This window comes from Sarcophilus harrisii, chromosome 2, assembly GCF_902635505.1.
Source record: "Sarcophilus harrisii chromosome 2, mSarHar1.11, whole genome shotgun sequence".
In the NCBI taxonomy this organism is placed as follows: domain Eukaryota; kingdom Metazoa; phylum Chordata; class Mammalia; order Dasyuromorphia; family Dasyuridae; genus Sarcophilus; species Sarcophilus harrisii.
In genome coordinates this window covers 110,655,434-110,681,298 of record NC_045427.1, presented here as the reverse complement: position 1 = coordinate 110,681,298, position 25,865 = coordinate 110,655,434, and the positions used below count along the sequence as shown (strand labels likewise).

At 33.1% G+C, this 25,865-nt stretch overlaps 1 protein-coding gene and 1 long non-coding RNA gene across 5 annotated transcripts in view; one reads left to right on the top strand and one right to left on the bottom strand.

Annotated features, from left to right (window-relative positions):
• Positions 1 to 25,865, bottom strand: part of MEIS1 (Meis homeobox 1) — a 154,553-nt gene that overhangs the window by 64,514 nt on the left and 64,174 nt on the right. For all 4 annotated transcript variants that reach the window (XM_023494898.2, XM_023494900.2, XM_012540162.3 and 1 more), the window contains exon 8: positions 2,467 to 2,612. In XM_023494898.2, coding sequence (XP_023350666.1) covers positions 2,467 to 2,612 — 146 coding nt within the window. The remainder of the gene's footprint in view (positions 1 to 2,466; positions 2,613 to 25,865) is intronic.
• On the top strand, positions 893 to 8,317 carry LOC116421386. The gene is made up of 3 exons (XR_004231732.1): positions 893 to 1,009; positions 1,588 to 1,661; positions 8,126 to 8,317. It is a non-coding gene; the product is annotated as an uncharacterized LOC116421386 (long non-coding RNA).

Below are 25,865 nucleotides of genomic sequence, written 5' to 3'. Positions count from 1 at the left end.
ATTCCCCAAGATCCTTTCAGGCAGTCTTTGAGATCAAAACTATTTGCATAATTTTACTAAGATATTATTTGATTGTTAAAATATTCTTCCCCTTTCCAATTATATATCTGTGTGATGATAGAATTGCTTCACATACTTGAACAAAAACAATATATCATTATAAATTGAATGCAGAAGCAGATAAAAGAATCTAGCTGTCTTTTATTAGATCAGATATTAATTTTTTGTATATATATATATATATATATATATATACTACAATGCCATTCTTGTTGCTATGTTTTGTTCTGTAAAATGTTGTTTTTCATAAAAATATTATTTATGTTAACATACAATGAGTTTCTTTTTATTAAATGCATTCATAAATATTTTAATGATCAGTTTTCATTCCTAATATGGTTAAATATCAATAGATGTAACTCATAATAGCAAAAGTTTTGAGGGGTCTTCAATAATTTTTAAGAGCATAAAGTGGTCCTAAAGTAAAAAAGGTTGAGGATTGCTCATTGAACATATAAAAAGCTATTTAAAATTCATCCTAAAATTTTTGGCAAAACCAAAATAAAACAAAACAAAACAAAAATCTACCTTCAACTTTGAATGGTGTTAAGTGGAGTGGAAGATGTATGTTGTGAAGTTACTACTGCTGCTGTTTCCTTTCCAATTCTCAGCAAAAAACAATCTGCAATAGCTAATTTTATTAAATATTTCTGGATGCCTAATCTCTGAAGAGTGGAGCTAGCCTGGCATTTGGCTTATCACTATATTTGCTAAATAACAAAGTTAAAAAATATATGGCAATTAAATATGATTCAGCAGTTGATATCCCCATGTCAGTTTACCTTTGTGACATCAGAGGGCTAACTTTGACATAGTGGAAAAACCACAAGTTCAAAAAAATAAGAGATACTGGTCTAAAAGCATTCATGTAAAACTATACATATATTCACATATACAATCTTACAAATGGAAGATTAAAAACATGTCAATTTCCTTCTGGCATTTAAAGGTATTCAAAAAAACTTTAATCTTTTACACTAATTTAGGCTATCATATTTTGAAACTTAATTTTCTATATCAACTATATCAACATTGTGTGAGTATGGCTATTTTGCTTACTATATATTCAATATCACCGACTATATTTTCAAATTTGAAAAACATAAATCTTTATACAAACTGATCAGGAATTACTTAAGTAATAGATTATTGATATGAAAATGCTTTGTAACCTTAAAGAGTGCTATGAAAAAGCCTACTATTACTATTACATAAACTTCCATTTTACCTTTCTTCTAAGTTACCCTCTATACCATATTAAAACAGAATACTTTAAAAGTACAAAATATTTGGATTAAAACTATTTGTTGCATAGAATTCATTCAGAACAATAACCAAACTAAACAAATCCCCCAGTGGTATAGTCAAGTATCTCTAGTTTCTCACATCTCCAGCAGAATTCCTGCAGTGAAAACAGCAATACTCACACAGACAATATAAACTGTTACTCTGTTTGAAAAGTCACAAGGGATTGAACAGGAAGAGCAGACTATATATTGCTGTTTTCCTTTACTGTTCTAAATACAGTGACAGAACTTTCACTTTGGAACTGTGCCTCAAGCAAAATGAAAAAGAAGTCAATGGATTCAAGCTCTTTAAAAGTAAGTTTTGTGATTGTCATGAATCACAGTATCATAACTAGAGTGTTTTAACAAAAAGTTTACCAAATTCACCAAATCATTGGCAGAAACCCAATCCTACTGCATAATGAACAAACTTCATTTTCTTCTTTTAATGAGATTTCTTAGTAAGAGGCAGTGGGGTCTAGATGATAGAGGACCAATTTTTTAGTAATCAGAAAATTCTGATTTCGAATCTTGTCTGACATATTTTGGTTTTGCAACCTTGGGCAAGTTATTTAAGTGGTTCAAAATTCTTTAAGACCATGAATTCCCAAAGAATTATCAGTTGTAGGAATTTCCATTCTAAGATTTCTCTCAGACTAATGAAATCATAGGCCAGGACCCCCCTCAATAAATAAGCAAACAAACATAAATAGTAGGACTTATTTTTTAAAAAAAAACCCAATTCATTTAGTACTTCTTTGAATGAATTCATTTATATACACCTTTAAATCACAAGTGCTTATTATACATTCTTGATCTTATGCACATGCTGAATTTGATCAAACTACAAAGATGACCTTCAAGCAAAAATTGTCTTTCAGAAGGAATATATATATATTTAATTATTTATATACACACACATATGCACATACCCCCCCACATCAATACATATTATGTATAAAAGTCTGTGTCCACCTTAGTAAAATGTATACTGACAGTTATTTCTTTAACTGTCACAAGTCCAGAAGACATCATATTTCTGGACAATTTTTATTATTTTCTACCACAAACAGGACACTGTCTATGTTTATTTTACATATGTCATTTAGAGTTCACTTACTGTTAGATGCTGGAACAGCCACGCCCTCATGATATTTGTGGCAACTTTGGGAAAGATGCCACGCTTTTTATGACGCTTTTTGTCCTTATCTGGATCATCATCATCACCTGTGCTGGGGGAAGCTACACTGTTGTCCAAGCCATCACCTGTAAATATAGTGAACCAAATTTTGACTGATGCTCCCTTGACATGCTTTATAATTAAAAAAAAAAAAAACTGCCTTTGGATATAAATAAAATCACAAAAGTAGTTAAAAGATAATAGTTTAATATACTGTCAATGGCAGGGGAAAATAAACTATTTAGTTTCTAAAAAACTAATTGTGAAAAAGCTCCATCCCAAACACAGAACTCTCTAATTAAGCAGAATAGCAAATTGATTTAACAGCCAATTTTTCAGTTTGTGAAGGAACAAAGTAATTAGTGGGAAAATATGGGGTATTTATTAATTATATCTTTAGAACAATTACTTTAACTGCATGAACAGATATGTGATTGTCTGTTGATATGGTTGAAACATGGTACAATGTACAAGTACCACCACAGGTGAAAAATATCTCATAAGGGAGGCAAATTCCATATATTGCCTTTGGGATCATGTTAGGTGTTGAGGATGTATATGATGTTAATCACACATACCAACGCTAAAACAATAAGTGAACATAAAAGTAATAAGTCAAGTTAGACATCTAAGAGAATTAAACTTGAGCTTATGGATAATAGAATTAGAAAAAGAAAGGATCACAGAGGCCAACTAATCTAACCTTCTCTTTTTGCAGATTGAGGCTAAGAGAGGTTAAGTAAAATCTCCAAAGTCAGACAAGTAATAAGCAACAGAGCTGAGGTGTGAAAGCAGACCCTCTGACTGAAACATAGCATTATTTTTCCTTTTAAAAGCCTGCCTTCTAAGCCCTAAGCCCTGAGTTCAAATACCCACCATGATATTTATTTTGTTCTTGTTCATCTACATTTATTTTATTCTTGTCTCATCTACAAAACAGAGCTAAAAATAAACCCATTCTCTATCCCACAGGGTTTTTGTAAAAAAAAAAAAAAAAAAAAAAAAAAAAAAAAAAAAAAGGGGGGGGGGTGTGAAAATCTTAAAATACCATAGAAAAATATAAGCTTTTATTACTAGGCAGAATTCAATTTCTTTTCTAGTGATCTAACGTGGGAAATAAGTTTTAATGTAATAACTAACAGCATTGATTGAAATCAAACTAGCTTTTAGATTCATAATCTAGAATAAGCTTTATCAACACTGAGGTCTTTTCTAGTTCTAAAATTCCATGATTGGAACTAAAAAGTTGCCTATAAAGTATATTTCTCTATATTAAATGCTGTTTTGCTATTTATTTCCATTATAAAATTGAAGCTGTGCTCCTCTGGGAGGAAAAATGTTGGCCCCATGAGGCAATAAAATTATATTTTAGGATGTAGTAAAAGTTTAAAGCTATATATTTAAAAGAAAATATACTTTCTGAGGAAATAATCATACTACTCAAAATAAATCATAACCATGAATGTAAAGGAGTTACTCTTATTTTTATATTTGTCACAACAGCAAAAAGGACAAAAGAAAAAACAACAAAGGACCAAATACACTAAATTGAAAAGTCTTCCAGCTTCTATCAGACTCCCTCCTCAATAAACTACAGCAGAATAATATGTTTTGGTAATTTAGAAACTGTTTCTTTGCACTCTGTACATGTTGGTGGTTTTTTAGAAATAAACAATTTGATCTAGGAAGAAACATAGGGTTAGTATTAGTAATACAAATAAGCATGACAGTTTATTTACTGAATATACACAAAAGTAAATGAAATAATAGGGAAGCATGTTATACGGCCTACTAGAACCAGAAAATTCTAAGTTTTCAAGTTATATACATAAACACTCAAGTATTTATACTTATACATAAGTGTCTAATCTAAACATTATATATGTGTATGTGTGCTTATACATATTCATAGAATTTAATCCATTTCTGATCCATAATACTCTTTTAGTAATTTCTATATATCTAGTTTCTATATAAAAAGGTATACCTGTAAATTTTTTCTCACTACACATAAAGAGAAACCTGCTTTTTTAGTTTCTTTAGGCAACCCACTGCAACATAAGTTGCTGTTTAATTTACTACAATTCCCCTAGGTCAATAAAAACAAACAAACAACCAACCAAGAAAGTGTCTAGAATAGGTCTGAGCTAAAAATACAACTCCACTTTATTCGGAAGACTTTTTTATATTTCCAGTATTTGTAATCATGTCCTATCAAACAAAATTAGATCACATAAAAAAGCAGAAACAGTTTTCTGGTTGAATTTATTGGACTTCAAATAGTCTTTTTTTTTTTTTTAATTTATTCTTCAATGCAATCCAATAAACATTAATTGAGTACCTACTGTGTAGAAAACCTTGTTACTGGCTAGTGGGATCACTGCCCTCAAGGAGCTTAAAGGAAAAGTTTTATCTCTATTTGCATAACCAAGAGTCTGAAGAGGGCTCCAGACAGATTTGAATGATAAATTCTTTTAAAGTCCAATATTTAAAGAGGCTTTTTATACAGAGAAGCAATTCACCATATAAAATAACAATTCATAAAAGAAACATGAGCCAAGGAAACAACTCAACAGCATTTAAAATTTCAATGGGCTAATCCACTTTCAGTTTACCAAAGTTAACCAAGGAAAAGAGACATGCATAATATTTGTTTATTGATTAAACACAAGGAAAATTTTCCAGCCTAATGACATTTTAAAAATCACTTCCCCCATAATTATTTTCACTCCTTTAGTTTTTTTTTTTCTATTTCAGAACCCCTTCAGATTAATTTAGTAGAAAATGCCTAGTGCCTGCATAGAAGAGAATTCATTGATAATTTATGGAAATATCTACTATAATCCAGAGGAGATGACTTTTTTCCAGCTTTGTGCATCAATAGATAATCAAGGCCTTAAAGCAGCCTTAGCTTCCCATTACCTCAGGCAAAAAAATTCCTGAAAGCATGCCTTGAGGGCACCTGAATTATATACTCCATTAGGAGGGGAAAGGCTTTCTGCATTCCATGTATAACACTCACCAGAACCTTTCCTGTTTATTTCTGCTGTATGAAAGCAGAAGCATTAGGAACAGAATTTTTTAAGTGAAGACTTATGTAGATACAATGGAGAAACCTTTCAAGCGAGATCCAGATCACCTCCTTCAATCCCTGGCAGTGACCTATCCCAAATAAAAGGTTTCTGTTACATCATTAGCTCAAGCCAAAAACAGCCTTGGCTTAATGCACAGTTTGTTCTTCCTACTGTTTTTAGGCAAATACAGCTACTTTACTCCCATCTGGGAGGGAAATTACACTGCTGGGTTGTAATCTAAGACAAGATTTTCATTGGAAGCAAATGCTTTCAATCCAGTGTAAATACTGGTACATGTTCAGAAAAGCCTAAAACAATAAACCTGGTCCTGTCCGGCAGAAGTCAGGGGAAATGGAGAAGGAAAAGCAGCATAATAAAGCAAACTCTTCTCAAAGCAAACTCTTTCATAGATTTTAATAAATGGCTTGACCTCTTCCACTTTTAAGGAATGGAAGTTGATCTCGTAATGTCTAAATCTCAGAGAAAAGCCAAAATGGTCAGTTGTACCTTTAGCATTTCCATCCACCCTGCAATTTGATAGTCACCTCGATGAGGTCTCTAGAGGATTTGTTTCCTTCTCTTCCCCCTCCACTAAAATTTTAAGATCACTAAAAAAAAAGAAAAAAAAAACCTTAGAGAACCACTGACCAACCACATGGCAGCAGCTCCGAACCACATTTGTAAAATGTCAGCCATGACTTCATTCCTAGAACTGACTTCTCCTGCCACCAAATGAAGGCAAACTGAAAAGGTGGAAATAATCATAAAAATGATGCTAGTCCATAAACAAGCTTACAGCCTCATTAGTATAGCAGTAGGCTCCACTGGGTGATTTATGCTCGTTTTGCTGATGCCATGAGGAAATGCCATAGGGCGACTTAAGCCAACTGCTAATGGTTTCTGACAGCTTCTTAGCAACTAGTGCAAGCAACGTTGTGGCGTTTGCGAGTGACAGAAACTGAAAATGTCATATTATCTGCCCATGTGTCATGAAGTCCGTGTGGCAATTAACTAGTAGGCCAGTGACTGAGGGGCCAGAGGCTCTTGAACATGGCCCTTGGCTATTCCGAGACAGACTAGGGATGGCTTGCATTCTCACTGCACATATGCAACATTCTAATGCAGGAATCTGGTTCACACTACCTTTCTGTCATTGATGAAATTGGTCCAGTCCAATTCTTTCTCTGTAGGAACTCCAGTTGCTTTCTCTTTAGCCACTTCATGGTATTGCCAAGGGAGCATATCAAGTAATCTGCTTTCATATGGTTGTCTGAATGACACCTTAATGGGTGATACCTGATTCCTTCCTCTTTGAAAACTGGATCCAAAGGTACTAGTCTCACACAAATTAGTCTAAAAGGATTTAAGAGCACTGAAGCAGACTCATTGCCTGTCAAATTGCTAGGAGTATATGGAACTCTGCACAGCAACAAGACACTATTTAAAAAACACCAAGCCTGTAACAAGCACTGGAAGAGTCTTGGCTACACATTTCAGTTTCCAAGCTATCAAAACCATGCACTATATGTCAAACTGTCAAACCTTTCAGCATGGGCCATTTGCCCTTTCAAATAATATTTAAGAATTGTTTTTACAAAATTTTATAGGCCATGGTCTAGTGAAAGAGGCCAACCAACAAAGAAAGGAATTTGTACTACAATTCGTCCACGGACAATTTCTTGTGAGACCTGGGCCTATCCCTACGGAACAAGGCAGATGACCTGTGGCAGCTCCCAGGCTGTCAGAGAGCTCAGATTTCAAACACGCTCAACTCAAACGTCCCAGAGTTGCCTATTTAAGCATGCCCAGGCATTTAGGCTGTGCTATCTCATTCCTTTCAAGAAAGGATAAAGCGGCATTTATCGTATTCAGGCCATTCAATGGGTCAGACTGGCCATGTCAGCAGGGGTTCTTCTCATGCAGGTCAAAACCCTCTCCCCTTTTTCTCCCCCTACCAACTCACTCTCTGTCCTTCCAGTACCATCATTCCCCCACATCTACACAGAAGTAAAGGCAAGAGCAAAGAAAATAAATTCACTAAGTCTACCAAAACAATTAGGAGTGTTCAATATTAGTAGACAGCCACATATTAGATGAATTAATACCAATTTCTTCATCTAATAAAGGCACTGTTTTTTAAAAAATAGGGATATGTATTTCCAACTGCCAATACAAATAACAGTGTAAATCTAAAATTTTGTTTCACTGGAAGTAAAAAAGAAAAGGAAACAATTTGATAAGAGTTTGAAAAACATTTCCAGCTCGAATTCACACTCTCACTCTCTTATTCCTAGACAGAAGTGGCATAATTATTTGACATTCACATTGGAAGTCAAAACTAAAGCCCATTTACAGAGACTTTTTGTAACTCAGAAGTTAAGAGAGTCATCCTAAAAGCACCTTGAAGATCATGTGACATGATGCTAATATTTTCCTCAAGTGAAGTCATTTCCTCTTATCCTATTTTTTTTTTATTAGGAAGAAAACACAAACATGGAGTTTTGTTTATTTTTTTTTCTTTTCAGCTTTCACAAAAAAAGCATGATCACCTGAAAAGATAATACTGTGTTCCTTCCTTGAGATTCTGCAGCATTTCAAGATTCCAAAATTTAGGTGTTCTTCAATCTGAATGATTCCTGGTGAAAACATTTTATTTTGTGGGGTTGTTGCTTAAAGTTAATGTCTAAACTCTAATAACAAACATCAAGACCATAACAGGCAGCACTGGGTGTCCATGTTTTTTTGTTTTGTTTTGGTGACAATTCTGAAACTACTCCAGTGAATCTGGCTAGAGGTCAAGAATCCAGAAAACAAATAGGAAAAGGTTCCCAGATAGGTTTTGTTGAAGAGAACAAGATATCATCATTTCATAGGAACCACTATCTTTTTTCAACATTTTAAACAAGTGTTTCTCTTCAAGGAATTAATGAAATATTATATTTTCTCAAGTTTCTGCATAATTTCTTTAATATTTCTAATCATCTTGGCTTTCATTTGAATGGGTATTCCTTCAATCAATGAAAAGTTTAAAAGTGTCATATCTCAGTAGGCAGTTTTGTGAGTTCCTATTAAACTCTAAAAACCCAAATCATCATGACTGATAGTCAGTTTTCTGGGAATGAGCTTCTTCAAATTTAGCTAACATGTACTACTGGGCTTATATTCCAAAGAGATCATAAAGAAGGGAAAGGGACCTGTATGTGCACGAATGTTTGTGGCAGCCCTCTTTGTAGTGGCTAGAAACTGGAAACTGAGTGGATGCCCATCAGTTGGAGAATGGCTGAATAAATTGTGGTATATGAATATTATGGAATATTATTGTTATGTAAGAAATGACCAACAGGATGATTTCAGAAAGGCCTGGAGAGACTTACACGAACTGATGCTGAGTGAAATGAACAGGACCAGGAGATCATTATACACTTCAACAACAATACTATATGATGACCAGTTCTGATGGACCTGGCCATCCTCAAAAATGAGATCAACCAAATCATTTCCAATGGAGCAGTAATGAACTGAACTAGCTACGCCCAGAGAAAGAACTCTGGGAGATGACTAAAAACCATTACATTGAATTCCCAAACCCTATATTTATGCCCACCTGCATTTTTGATTTCCTTCACAAGCTAATTGTACAATATTTCAGAGTCTGATTCTTTTTGTACAGCAAAATAACGGTTTGGTCATGTATACTTATTGTGTATCTAATTTATATTTTAATATATTTAACATCTACTGGTCATTCTGCCATCTGGGGGAGGGGGTGGGGGTAAGAGGTGAAAAATTGGAACAAGAGGTTTGGCAATTGTTAATACTGTAAAGCTACCCATACATATAACCTGTAAATAAAAGGCTATTAAAAAAATAAAATAAAATTGAAAAAAAAGAAAAAAAAAAAAAGCAAATGTAGCTAACATGGTTCTTGGATGATAATTTAATATTCATTCCCTAACGGATGCCTTTACAACTTGATAGGACTGCTTACATTCTGCCTATACTGGAATAATCCATTGAAATAGAGTTTAATGAATATAAATATAAGTTCTCTCAAACTTACAATGGAGCCCCACTTCATTGAGAAAAGTTTTGAGTTCCTAAGAGTTACCTTTATAATTCTACATAAATCCAGTTATTGAAAGGATTTATTTGAATAAATCCTAAAAGAAATATGCTTAACGGAAATGGGAAGTTATTCTGAATTCTATATGCATTTCTTTGACAGAATAATATTCTTTGTTAATGAATGTCTTCAAAATGCTTATGTAGATCATCATAAATATATCAATGAATGTTTATAATATTTTTGGGAGAGTTATTCTTTTTCCAATAAATTAGATTTTCTTGTAAGTATAAATTGACACTCTCTGCTGTACTCAAGATCCCTATCTGTTAAACTTTTATTGTTCTTATATTCCAGCAAAACAAAATAATGTACAAAAGTTATTAGGCTCTTTCTGGTGAGTTTTTTAAAAATTCCATTTATTATATTATTCCTCATTATATTCTCACATAATGGAAAAAGGAAATTTAAGTCATTTCAAATCAATTCAATTTTATTTAATAAGTACCTATTATATGAAAGATACGAAGCTAAGGCTAGAATACAGAAAAAAGGAAAAACAGTACCTGCCCTCAAGGAGATCACAGTCTAATGGGAGAAACACTATGTAAACAAATAAGAAATATATAAGACAAAATTGGAAGTAATATTGGAGGAAAGACACTAGCTAAGAAACATTAGCTTAGACTTCTTCTAGAAGGCCAGATTTGGTTAAAAGAAGCCAGGGAAGACAGGAAGTAGAGACCAATAGGGAGAACATTCAAGTTATGGAGAGATGGGCAGTGATTAAGGCTCAGAATCAGTAAGATGGAAAGCATCTTGTATTAAAAACAATAAGGACCCCATCTCTAGATGATAGTCTATGTGGAGAAGAATAATATACAAGAAAATTGGAAAGATAGAAAGGAGCCAAATGATAAAATGCCATAACTTTTAAGAGTTTAATGATGGATTCATTTAGCCCTTTCAATTAAATTTACTGCATTTATTTATTAAGAAATATATAAAGGGACATTCATTTTTGGTATTTATATATCCTTACACACATACACACAGTATTGCCAGTTTGATCAAAGTAACACAATAGTAATAATAAAAGATTCCACCAGGTAATTCCATACAATAAGATTCCACCAGATAATTCCATACAATTTATTTTACCATTCATGAAATTTATTTTAAGTACAACTGAAAAAGAAGAAGCATTTCCAAAAACTCACATGTGGCATTGTTTGAAATAACAATAAACAATTAGATGTAGGAAATTGCCATGGCTTCTATAATTTCCACAAACTCCTATTAAAGGCTATGTTATATAGTATAAAAATAGCTGTATTGTGTATAGGAAAGTAGGATATGAGTGAATACTTTTAAATGTAGTATAGGTATATCATAATAGTATTGTTATATAGCAGAGATTAAATTGGTATATAAGGTCTGTCCCAGGGAGTTTGTAACTATTTGAATGTTTTCAGTGAAAATGATCACCAACACAATTGGCACAAACCTGGACTGTTTGATTAAAAGATATATAGCACTGTTTGGACAATAAAGAGCAGAGGTAAAATATTAAAGGTCTAATTAGTTGCCCTGAAAACTGCTTGCTTTTTAGATAGTTGTAATTATCAACTTCTTGGAAGAGTAAAAGAGTAGTTAGTATTGCCACTTGTTTAAATTTATATCTACCAATGAACATTTGTAATTATATTTGGCATTATTTATGTATCTAGAAAGTAACTAGTTCTACACCTGATTCATTATATTGTCTTTCTAATCCTTCTCTCCGTTTTGGAAAAATCCTAGATGTGTAACTATATCTATTTGTGAAGCAACGTTTCCCTGGAGGACTAAGGTGAGGGGCTTTATTTACCAAAAAGGGGGAAAGAAGGGAACCTAAACCATTTCTCTTAAGAAGTTAGATCCCTAGGGCTGAAACCAGTTTCACCCATAGTCGTGATTCAAAAGAAGAAAGGCTTCATAGTTAAAAGATAATATATAAAGTTCCCTTGCTCCCCTGCACTCAGCAGCAATTCCCTAATGTTAGAACTATTGTTATTTCTATTTTTAAAATTTTATCTATTACTCTTAGATGGCTAAATCAGGAGTTGTGACATGAAGTTTTTCACTTTCAGTTAAAATAAGGAGGCATAGAGTCAAGGTAATAAGAAGTCTTATTTGATTGTTTCAGGGGAATGAGTCAGTGTTTTTATTTAATCTCCAGTGGACAAATGTGGACAAATTACAAAAAACCAAATGCAAAAATTAGAACCAGAAGAGCAATACTTTTCTCTTCTCTGAACCTATATTCCTTCTGAAGAAAAAAAAAAAGTTGCCATTCATACTGAGTCCTTATTTACTTATTGAATTTTCTCTCCTGACATAAAGGAGCCTCTTTTATTCATCTCTCTATTACCTTAATTCCATAAGTTTCTTTTTTTTTTTCTTTTCTTGTTGAGGTCAACAAAGGAAGGAACTATGCATTTTAAAATAAAAGACAAAGATCAATGGAGATTTTTCATTCCTATCAAATGTGTCTTGGTTTTTGTTCTAACCAGAGATTTCAAAAGTATTAAGAATACCTTTTACTAATGTAACTCATCTACATTTTGCAGTCTTAGATCACAGAAAGGGTAAGTGAATCCAGAGTCATGGTTGATAGACCTGTGATTTCACTTGTTTAGGGAATTCTAGGTGAAGAAACTCCCTCTAGCAACACAACACAGACTTGTATCTTTTCTGTAATTTATGGTCCTAGACCTTTGCCTAGAGCACTAATCAGTTAAGTGACTTGATCAGGATCATCAAGTCAGTGTATATTAGAGTCAGGATTTAAATACATATTATTTTGACTTCTAATCCATCTCTGTCTCCACTATGTGAAGATGCTTTTTATTCTATAAACTAAATTTAATTTTACTGAGTATTGTCTTACTTTTTTATTTTCTCTAGTTTCCAATCTACCAACTCACAAAAATATAGAAAAGGATTAAAACAAGAGTGGCCAAGGTTCATAGTATGCCATTACAAGCAGACTTCCCTCCTCCCTGCATTTCCAAAAATTTGTTTTTAAGTTGTCAATATTCAAAATACATTTTTCTATAGAAAGGATAGATACTTAGAGCAGCCCAGAAAAAGCTACTTAAGGTATGCAGTTGAATATATTACTAAGAGTATTGTCTAATCTAGGGTCCTAGGAATAGGAGGTCATATGCAACAGGAAGAAGAGAGAATAGTGATAGGCTCTGAGTGCTCTGTCAGAGAAACTTTGGCAAAATTTTGAAATAGCTGGTTTGTTTTTATCACCTTACTTTTCTGTTACACTCTCTCCCTTTCCATTACTTAGTCCCCAAGCCACTAAGTGCCTCACCCAAACCTATTCCCACAATGTACATTGTGTTCCAAGCATACCAATCTCCACACCTTTTTATATACACACATCAAACCTCCCATCACTCAATGAAACTGATTTTAACTATGGGTTAAGAAGAAATCAATCTGAATGAACTAATTGATATGAATTTATGAAAGACCATTTAACTTTCTTAAAAGTTCAAACTTTTTTTAAAAAGTCAATGCATTTTTTAACAAGCATACCTAAACCAAATGGATTTTTACTTATCAAGATTTTAGGTACCAACAAGGTGAAATGAACATTTTGGAAAATTTCTGGCACTAAGACATTTCTGTGCAGGAGTCAGTCTACCACATAACAAGATTATAGTTCTACCTGAAAGTCCATTTTGAGGGTCAGTTTCCTTGAATTGTTCATGATTTTCACAATTTCTTCCCTTCCTCTAAATCTGAACTTCTGAACCACAAGGTTGTTTAAACACTCTCTTCCCTGCCCCACTCCCCACAATGGCTCCCATGACAACAGCTAAGAAGCTTCAATAACTTAGAAGGGAAAGTAGGGACAACTGTTGTCTGCATGGTTTATTTATAAATTGGATGTTTATAAATTTAGGACTTCCTGAATGCCAAAGTTGAAGTAATTTCTTTAACATAAACAACATTTTCAACAAAGTATCTTCAATTTTCTGATTCTTTATTGGCAAAGCAACTAATTTACAAAACTGACACCTCCTTTAAAAAGAATAAAAGAGAAAGTGTGTGATAAAACTTTTCTCCCCCCCAAAAAAATCAAGTCTAAAATGAAATATTTAGCGAATTTAAACAGAACAAACCAATATTTGCATCTGAACTTTAACGTTAATGTGTATCTGATTTTAAAACATGCATTGTTAATACAAACTATAAGTAAAAAAAAATTCTTTCTTGTAATTTACTGAAAAACTATTTTCCAGAAGGACTCATAGAAATAGAGCCCTGTGGATAGATATAATTTACACTGAGAAGTCTGATAAATTTTCCAAGTTTTTTTTTTTTCCTCCTTAAATCCTTGTACTTTTTTCTTTTGAGAAGAGAGCACCTTTTTCTAGTAATTCAATATGACTTTTTGACTCGAATTCCCCTCAGGGGAACAACAGCAAATTAGTTGCCTATACACAGAGGACATACAGCACTGATGAATAGGAAAAAACACAGATTTTACTCATTTTTCACCTATTCAGCATTTTTTTTTTACAACTAAACACCATAGAAGAGCCCTGGGAAAAAAAAAAAAAAAGAAACCTAAATTCTTTTTTGAAATCTTAGAGACTCCAGAATTATAGACATGCTATGAAACATTACTGAATCTATGTATTTATACTACATATTAAATATTAAAGCAAAAACAGTTAAAAAAAACCAATGGGAACTATCACAACCTTTTTTCTAGGAACAAAAGAAAATAACTGTGAAGGTGAAAACACAAAAAAAAACACATTTTCACAGAGTCAAAATCTCAAAATGCCTTAAACTATATTGGAGATCTTATAATATTCTATTTCAAGACAACTTTTGGCACATGTGACTGTTTTAAAAGTTCTCCAGAAAATGTGTATGTCATATATTAGTACGTGATTATCAAGTTATAACCAGCTAAGACAACAGTACATCTGAACACTTAGGAAAGAACCAACACATAAGGAAAAACCTACATAAGAATACATACATACACCACTACCTTAGTTTGAAAATGATAAAAAAAAAAGAATAAAACATATTGCTTTTTAAACACCCATAATCCTTTAAAAGACATAGTTCTTTAGTTGAGTTTTGAAAATAATTGTTGTAGTAATAGATTATTCTATCTTTCACTATGTGTGGACATGTATATGTTTACACATAAAAACACATCTTTTTATCCACAAGCTATTTATGCTGCAATCTCAATTCCATGAGTAGTACAGTGAAAAAAAAGCAAACTTGTTACAAAGCTCATGCACTTTGTCCATTGAAAAAACCCTCAGATCCTCATAAAAGTCTATTTACTCTTATTTTAGATAAGTTCTGTTAGGTTTGCCTTTGTGGTTTCCTAGTGTATGACAGATGACAAAAAAAAAGACAAATTAGAAGTGAGGGAGGATTAATATACCCAGCAGTAAGAAATGACAACTGACAAAATATGGGCAAGGGGAAAGAAAGAAAAATTCTAAAAAGAAGCCACAAAAGCTCAAAAAACCCTTCTAAAATCAAAAGGTGATATTTATATTGATAATCTTTGGTTATCTTAGAATGCTATACTTGGTAATCTAGTCTAATGCCTATGAAACATGTACTCCCTTTAAAACATCCCTCAAAAAGGGGTTAGCCACCCTCTATTTGAAGACTTTTTGGATAGTGAACTTAGTACCTCTCATTCCATTAGGGAGAAAAGCATAGCCTATTTTTCTTTTCTTTTTTTTTTTTTTTAAAGTAACAGAAGCAGAACTTTATTTTTTGTGTTTTCCTCTAATGTCAGTGCTTAGTGGTTGCTTTCTTATTAGACAGATTATTATTTTTTTTTCTTTTTTTATTTAATAGCCTTTTATTTACAGGATATATACATGGGTAACTTTACAGCATTAACAATTGCCAAACCTCTTGTTCCAATTTTTCACCTCTTACCCCCCCCACCCCCTCCCCTAAATGGCAGGATGACCAGTAGATGTTAAATATATTAAAATATAACTTAGATACACAATAAGTATACATGACCAAAACATTATTTTGCTGTACAAAAAGAATCAGACTCTGAATTATTGTACAATTAGCTTTGTGAAGGAAATCAAAAATGCAGGTGTGCATAAATATAGGGATTGGGAATTCAATGTAATGGTTTTTAGTCATCTCCCAGAGTTCTTTTTCTGGGTATAGCTAGTTCAGTTCATTACTGCTCCATTAGAAATGATTTGGTTGATCTCGTTGCTGAGGATGGCCTGATCCATCAGAACTGGTCATCATCTAGTATTGTTGTTGAAGTATATAATGATCTCCTGGTCCTGCTCATTTCACTCAGCATCAGTTCGTGTAAGTCTCTCCAGGCCTTTCTGAAATCATCCTGTTGGTCATTTCTTACAGAACAGTAATATTCCATAATTTTCATATACCACAATTTATTCAGCCATTCTCCAACTGATGGACATCCATTCAGTTTCCAGTTTCTAGCCACTACAAAAAGGGCTGCCACAAACATTCGTGCACATACAGGTCCCTTTCCCTTCTTTATAATCTCTTTGGGATATAATCCCAGTAGTAACACTGCTGGATCAAAGGGTATGCACAGTTTGATAACTTTTTGAGCATAGTTCCAAACTACTCTCCAAAATGGTTGGATTCGTTCACAACTCCACCAACAATGCATCAATGTCCCAGTTTTCCCGCATCCCCTCCAACAATCATCATTATTTTTTCCTGTCATCTTAGCCAATCTGACAGGTGTGTAGTGGTATCTTAGAGTTGTCTTAATTTGCATTTCTCTGATTAATAATGACTTGGAGCATCTTTTCATATGACTAGAAATAGTTTCAATTTCTTCATCTGAGAATTGTCTGTTCATATCCTTTGACCATTTTTCAATTGGAGAATGGCTTGATTTTTTATAAATTAGAGTTAATTCTCTATATATTTTGGAAATGAGGCCTTTATCAGAACCTTTGACTGTAAAAATATTTTCCCAGTTTATTGCTTCCCTTCTAATCTTGTCTGCATTAGTTTTGTTTGTACAAAAACTTTTCAGTTTGGTATAATCGAAATTTTCTATTTTGTGATCAGTAATGATCTCTAGTTCTGCTTTGGTCATAAAGACCTTCCCCTTCCACAGGTCTGAGAGGTAAACTATCCTATGTTCCTCTAATTTATTAATAATTTCATTCTTTATGCCTAGGTCATGAACCCATTTTGACCTTATCTTGGTGTACGGCGTTAAGTATGGATCAATGCCTAGTTTCTGCCATATTAGTTTCCAATTTTCCCAGCAATTTTTATCAAACAGTAAGTTCTTATCCCAAAAGCTGGGATCTTTGGGTTTGTCAAAGACTAGGTTGCTATATTTGTTGACTGTTTTATCCCTTGAACCTAATCTATTCCACTGATCAACTAATCTATTCCTTAGCCAATACCAAATAGTTTTGGTAACTGCTGCTCTATAATATAATTTTAGATCTGGTACAGCTAAGCCACCATCATTTGATTTTTTTTTCATTAATTCCCTTGAAATTCTTGACCTTTTGTTTTTCCATATGAACTTTGTTGTTATTTTTTCTAGGTCATTAAAATAGTTTTTTGGGAGTCTGATTGGTATAGCGCTAAATAAATAGATTAGTTTAGGTAATATTGTCATCTTTATTATATTTGCTCGCCCTATCCAAGAGCATTTAATATTTTTCCAATTGGTTAGATCAGACTTAATTTGTGTGACAAGTGGTCTGTAATTTTGCTCATAAAGTTTCTGATTTTCCCTTGGCAGATAGATTCCTAAATATTTTATATTATCAGTAGTTACTTTAAATGGAATTTCTCTTTGTAACTCTGACTGTTGGATTTTGTTAGTGATATATAAGAATGCTAGCCTATTTTTCTCAATAGCAACTCCTTTCATTTTTGAACATCTCTAATTGTCAAAAAGTTAAATCAAGCCTTATATTACTAAAATCTGCTTTGCTATAACTTTTATCTATTGGTGTTAGTTCTACTCTCTGAAGCCAAACAGAGTAAATTTAATTATTTTTCCATATGTTAACCTTTAAATTTCTGAAGACTTTGATCATTCTCTGGTTTTCTCTCTCTAGAATATACATAAAGCTGCCCACAGAAGAAAAATGTGGTACAGAGAACAGTATTAAACAAGAGAGGAAAAGCAAATAGATGCTCAAGTCAGAAAATAAAAAGATCAATAGGACAAACCAGTATATTGTTCAGTTGGGTTTCTTTGAAGGGAAAACAAGGAGATATTCTGGGTAACACTTGTGGTATTGAGAAGTACAGATATGTAGGAAAATAAAGAGGAAAGTAAAAAGAAAGAGAAGAAAAAGACAGGGAGGAATTCAGATGAAGAAAAACAAATGAAGTGGGCTTTAGAGCCCTGGTACAAAAACAAACACATGAAAAATCTAACAGCTCATGGGAGAAAAAGTTGGAGAGACACTTACTGACCGATGGAGTAAAATTTTTCTCCATCTACTACTTAACTCCTTTTATTTCTTTAAACAGCCTTCCTTCCCCTTACTGTTCAGGGCCCCAATTGTAGCTGTTATTACCTTTCATTTTCTATAGGACATCACCATACAGGTTCCTTTGCCCACGGCCAAAGGAACTTGCTCAGACAAATCATTCCCAGTGCAACACATACCACTCACTTTGCTAATTAATGATGAATCCCTGCCTTTCAAAACAAAATCAAGAGACAGGAGGAAAACAAATAGGTCACAATAATGAAGAGCCCTGACTTCACTTCTGTGATCAAATGAAAGATAAAATAAATGTTCCAGATCTCATCTAGAAAGAATATTTATGTTTGTTTGTTTTTTATTAAAGATGTCTCTCCAGACTTTATATTATGCATTATGAATAGAAACAAGCACTTATTGTAGAAAGAACGAGGAGTTTTTAATTATTTCATATAAGGATAAACTGTCCCCTTTCCTCATTTTAACAGTGCAAATGAAATGCTTCTCTGCTCCAAATCAGCATTTTCTAGCTAATATGCCTGTTGGTCACACTATTGGGTTTGTTTGTTTGTTTTTAAACATGTGACTGGTGTGTCACAGCTGATTGGATTTTCCCTTAATCTTTAACTCCTCCCTAACATCTATTCTTTGCCAACTGGGATGCTTTTACTTTGTTCTGAAAACACAACCCACCTTTCCTTTGCCTCCTAAATAATTGTCCTTCTTTGCTTCCTCTCAAATAAGAACTTCATTCAGGACTTTTTTTGGACATGGGTCATTCAATTTTATTCCATCCACTCTCCCCAGTCATTGAATTACTATGACCCTTTCCATCCCCATCTTTTTTCTAGTAAGAGTTGTATATGAGATTTTCCACACCAGCCCTTCTCTCTACACATTTTTTCTAGGACCACTTGGAGGACACCAATCATCTGAACCCCCCAGTTTATCTTGATAGATTTTTAAATTCACAGGTGTACTGCAAAATGAAAAAGGTTAGGGGAAGATTACTCTAAATATTCCTGTAACATGGCAGGCAGACTACTGGCTGATGAGTGTATATTGTACGGCAATTTGGAGATCATAGATTTTCATTTCTTTACAATCATTCCAGGAAATGGCAGAATTTTTAATGGCCTATAAAAAGTATTTTAATGGTTTTCAAAGAGCCTTCTTTTAATAGTGGGTAATATCAAGAAATTGTTCTGATATATGAGGAAACTATGCTGTAGGAGAATTATCTTTATAATCATAGATAATGGAAGCAACCTAGAGAAGAAAACAAACTTGAATTCTCTTATAGCCTCTATCCAAAAAATAGATTCTTAAATCAAATTACATGAACAATTAATCAAATTCCCCATATTAAAACTGCATATATGTGTGTGTGTGTGTGTGTGTGTGTAATATAGCACAGGTTTTAGGTATGTTTTAACTTAAATATGATATGCCAGCCCATATAGTTCATATGATACTCTTAAAAAAAAGAATATGACAACAGAAAAAAAGAATATAAAAGTATATAAGGAGTAGCAGTAAGATGTAAAGCCCAGTTCTTTCCATCCTTCAATTCATCCAATAGGGCTAGAAACTAAACAGATATGATGAGAAAATATTTTTAAAAAGAGTCGCTGTAAGTCATTCTTCCAGCCCAGGTCAACATAGAGAGTCAGAGAAGTGAGTGGATACTGAGGGTAGGATCCAACCAGGATCTTGGACAGAAGTACTTGGGGAACATTCCAGGATAAACTGTGCTTCAGGGCAAGGAAAGGTCAAAGATCCATACAGGAGCATTGTTACCTCATGCAGGGTACAGGAAAAGGTGTCAATTGGCAGCTAATTAGTTGGCCACTCTTCAATTCTGGGTTACAAATCTAGGAAGATCTAGGGAAAGGAACTGAAACCAGAGATAGTTTTTGGAGTAAATAATTGTCCTAGGCTCTAAGCAGTGTAAAAAGAGAAACAAGTTCAAAAGCAAGCATCAAAGATGTGGCTCAAAGTAGAGCATCAGAGGAGGAAAGTAGAAATAAAAAGAATCTACTAGTTGCCTCCTGAAAGAAACCCCCAAGACAAAAACCCATAGAATATTTTAGTCCAAATTCAGAGTTTACAAGTCAAAGAAAAAAAAAACTGCAAGCAACAAAAAAAGAAAAAAAAAAGAAATATTGAGGAACTACAACAGGATCACATATGATTTAGCAGCCACCACTATAAAGGAGTAGAGAGCTTGGAATATGACATTCCAGAAGGCAAAGAATATATCCTTAGAGTTTGCAAAAGAAAAAAAAAATACTTGGGAAAACTGAGTATAATCTCAAAAGGGGAAAATAGTCCTTATCTGATGAAACTAGAGTCATGAAGAAACTTTGAAATTCAAATATAGGAATTAAAAGAAACATAAAATGATAAACAAGAATGATCTTAAGGGAGTAAATAAGGATAAACTGCTTATATTCTAATAATAGGATATGACATATTTGTCCCCTCTGAGCACTACCATCATCAACTGTTATAGAGAGGGTCTTCTTAGAATATCTAGCAATAGTTCTAATATCTTAAAATGAAAAGAAAAAAAAAGAGAAGAACAATATGGTGGGGTGTGGATAAAGGCAAAAGGTTAAGGTAAATTATCTCTACGACTGTGTAAATAGAAGTCTATACAAACAAGTATGAAGAGAGAGAATGGCTGACACCTGAATCTTAGAAGATCAGATCAAAGGAGGACAGAATCTACTCATACATACACATACACACACAATTAAGCACAAAAATACATTTTGCTCAACAGGAAAATAGGAGGGAAGGAGAGAAAACAGAAAAGAGAATTAAAAGCAAGATATTTTAATAGAGTAATTCTAAAGAAAACAAATTCTAAGAATATACAAAAATATTTATAGCTCATTTTGAAGTGATAAAGAATGGAAATTAAGGTGGTGACTATAAACTGGGGAATAGATGAACATTAGTTATGGCATAAATGGTATGAAGCTATGGTTCATACATGTGATTGGAATACTATTATGCTATAAGAAATGATGAAAGGGATAGTTTCAGAGAAATTTGGGGAGTTTTCTATGAATTGATGTAGAATCAAATGAGTAGAACCAGGAAAACAATTTCTAAATGACAACAAAGACAAATGACATTCAAAGAGATAAGGGCTTTGATCAACATAATGACCTACCATAGCTCCAGAGGAATAATGATAAGACATTTAACCTCCTCTGAGTACAGCCCGAGACATTTTGCACACACATATGCATGTATGTGTATGTATATCTGTCTTTTAGACATGGCCAATGAGGAATTTTTTCTTGACTATATATATTTGTAACAGGGATTTTGTTTTCTGTCATTCACATTTAAGACATGGATGGAACAATAGTTGCTGAGGAAGTAAAGAAGACAGATTTTTGCTGACTGAAAAAAATGAAATATATATTCCCAATGTAAGGAAATATAAAAATAGTCATTAAGATATCAAATAAAGAAAAAGTAAATAATATTTATGCATAGACACTGAGAAGAATGTAGAGCAATTAAAAAGTAAAAGACAGCAAGATATGCCATGACATTTGAAAATAAAAGCAAAGTTAATAAGAGCAGAGAAATTTCTTTTTGCTACTCTCCGAAATAAACAAAAACATAGAAAAAAATTATAATAGCCAGTTATACACGAAATGATAGCATCATTTCATAGAACACAGTTGAAAATTAGGAAGTAAATCTATACCAACATAAACCAAGCCTTCCTTTATTCAATAAATTAAGAATACAAATATAAATTAGTTTGAAGGGGACAAAAACACTTCATTACAATGAGGCTGGCATGCAATATATGAAATTTAGAAACTTATGAAAAGTGAAAAGAAATATATTTAAAATCTTCTTTTCATCTGAACTTCATCTCCTCCCTGTAGTCACAAAGCTTCAGTATGATCAGAATTAAAACTTTTAATGTCAAATTATGGGAAGATGGTCTTACTCACTGTCTGTACCTATTTAAGGTACAGTAGAATACAGAATTTGGTTATACACAGTCCAATAAGAAGAGAAAGCATGATGAAAACTCTAGCATGTAAATCAGTTAAATTTCTTTTAAAAGATAAATTAGGTATGCTAATTAGACTTACTCTCCAAGGCACTTTTAAACAATTATCAGCCTCTCAAACTATTCCCATAATTTTTCTTAAACTGGACAGTATTATAAGATTCCATTTTCCTATGGAAAAGATATTAAGTGTTTCCAGAGTTATAAGTAGCATAATGCATAAAATGCTGGCATTGGGTTCAGGAAGTCCTGAGTTCAAATCCTTGGGTAGCATCACTTCAACTGGTTTAGCCTCAATTTCCTCATCTCTAAAAGAAAAAAGTTAATAATAGCACCTATCTCACAGAGTTGTCAAGAATATTAAAGAAGACAATATAATAAAAAGTTCTTTGCAAAACCTTAAAATACTACATGGAGGCTATTTACTATTATATAGTTATATTCTGGCTTTCTTTATCATCAAAGAACCATTTTCTCTCTTTCCACCTTTAGTCTCTCTTTCTCACCAGTCATTGTACTTACTTTGCACTAAAAATAAAAATCCACTCTTTACTCATAGGTAAGTTGTCACAGTATTCTCCTATTATGCTTTATTGAAATAGAATAGCCTTCTTATCCAAGAACAAGGAAATATAATCAATGAGGTTTCAAACATAAGAAACAAGAATTTTTTTTTTGTTTATTTTCTTTGACAATATTTATTTTAAGTGGAATTTGGGTTCATGGGAGGAAGCTTGGTCTAATATGAATCATAATCACCTCTAAATATGAACAGATTAAGAATATTATCTAACTTCATCCTCTAGATCCCAAGTTTACTAATGACAACATAGAAAACTGATTCATTTTGGTATGAAATTAAACAGTAGTTTATTATATAATAGTTTGGGGCATAGTTTACCCAAAGGTAGAAACATTTGCTTGATTTTACCCATTATTATAGAGTCTCTTTGGAAACTATTAACTTTTTTCATAAAATGTTAAGAATTGGTCATTCATTGGAATTATTTTGAGAAAAAAAATGTATTTAAAATTTGCCTTTAACATAAATGAAAAGTAGAATGGAAATATCATCATAGTTTGGGGAATATTTTCATTGCTTCTTACTATGAGGAAGAGGAGGGCCCATCAGAATACTCCTCCAGTATGTGCCAGTAGCTCAAACAAGTTCTATGAATACCTATCCAATCTTCTTTTCATTTCTTCCTTTATATTAAAGTGTTTATATTTATTGATGTGCGGCCTCCTGGAATGGGAGGCTGAAGGACTGGGTTCTAGTCAAATTTCACTTTTGCCTTTGTATATCTTAGTGTCTAGTTTGGGGCATAGTAGCACATACTGACAGTTTCATTGAGATAGAGATATCATCTAAAATTTCCCTTTTACTTCTAAAATTCTAGGATTCTATCTCAAGGTCAGTGAGTAAAAACTAATACCAAGCATTGGTAACCGAAAGTGAGCACTACCAAAGTCACCACAGAAAACGAGTTCTTACTTCCTATTATTATGTCTTATTTGTCATTAGAAAAGATTTGACACAACTATGGTTTGTCTCAACCAAATTGAGGAAATCCTCAACAGATCTTCACATTGAAACACTTATCTCTTAAGTGTAGTCTTGGGTGTGGGGAGGAATATTAAAATCATTGTTATTATTAGAGTTGGAATCCTTTAGCTCTCCAGGGAAGTCTTATTTTTTACAAAGTTATTGTATTCTATGTTCCAGTCAACTGGCTTAGTTGAGGTTCTCAATACTGAATTCAACATTTCATTTTCCACCTTCATGTTTTATTTTGTTTTTCATTCTAAGTCTCAACAGATAGTGAGGGCTTAATAATGCTTGGAAACTTGCCATAATTGAATTCATGCCTTATCATTTTATTTAGGCCTGTATATTAAAACTTGGTTTCCTGCATACTTTAGGAATAATACTTCTCTCTCCCTCCTGCTCTCTCCCACATTCCCTTCCTCTCTCTCCCTGTCTCTTTGTCTCTGTCTCTGTTTCTCTCTCTCTCTCTCTCTCTCTCTCTCTCTCTCTCTATATATATATATATATATATATATATATATATATACACACACACACACACACATTTTTTACACATATATACACACAAAAAATTTAAGATAGAGGAATTCTACCCAAATGAACACTGAAGTTACTGACAAGCAAAAGAGACACACTTTGTGTGTCTCTGGGAGATGAAATGCACCTGAATAACTAACTCCCAAGTTCACTCAGAGTGAAAGCAGTTAAAATGACAGCCTAACACTTATTTAATGAAGAACATCAGTATTTTTAGCTGGTTCTATTTATTAGAAAATACATTAGAGACTATAGGAGAGTTGATTGTGCAGTTTACTGCTAGGGGATTCATAATATGTTACAAAAGGTACAACTACACAGTCAAGCATACTTTGCTCCCGGTCATTTTTAATGAATGAAAATTAACATCACAACAATGAGACATAGCCTTTTAACCACTCCACAGAGGGTGACAGAAGAGTGATTATATTTTCTTGACTTGTATTATTACTATTCATATGATTATGAAGAAAACAAAGGTCATTTTCCAAAGGTATTGTCGATAGAGGGGATTCATTTATAAGGAAATAACTGCAATAGTAATAACAATGTTAACAAGACTTAAGAAAGTCTCTTGTCCCTAAGGCTCCTCAGAGTCCAACACACAACTATAAAATAAAGGACCAAGACTGCAATTAGGAGGACAAGCTGGCCCAAAGGTAAACAAAGAGAAAGTGAATAAAATAGCTTGCAGAACCACAAGCTGCCCTCTTGTCAAATGTTAGCAAACCAAGGCATCTAAGGTAGAGCCTAAAGGCACAGATGCACTGAGTTAGGTGCCTACAAACAATGTTTCAATACAAATTTTCATCTTTAATTCCTTCAAAAGAGCAACTATCCTATGTATGACTATCTTAGGGGGAGTTGGGTTATTTAGCTGTTTTTCAGTTACCTCTTCATAACCTCTTTTTGAGGTTTTCTTGGCAAAAATTACTAAAGTGGTTTGCCATTTCTTTCTCCAGATCAGGTTACAGCTGAAGAAACTGAGACAAACAAGGTTGTGTCTTGCCCAGAGTCGCATAGCTCATAAGTGTCTGAGGCCAAATTTGAATACAGGAAGTATCTTTCTGACTACAGGCTTGCCATTCTATCTACTTTGCTATTCAATTGTCCCATCACAGGGGGTTAACAGATAGCAAATAATCTCTTACATATATTGGTTCTTTATAATTCAGATTGTAGATGCTGTGGACCATATGATTTCTTGTGATTGTGTCTGAAACAAGAATAGTGATATTATGCTGAAATTGTCACATGATACCTACTTCTGATATATCTATTTCAGGTGGTATATGGAAAAAACCAAAACTAAACAAAATAAGAACTTTGCTTTTGATATATTTCTTCCCAATGAAGGTGAAACATATGTGCATGAAAATGTCTTGGGTTGTAAAGAGAGGAACATAGTATTATAATGTATATAATTAATAGACATATTTATAGAGAGTTTTATTGTTCATGAAGTGCTTCATCTCATTTGGACCTCACAACTCTGAAATACAATACAATCCCCAATTTACAGATATGGAAATAG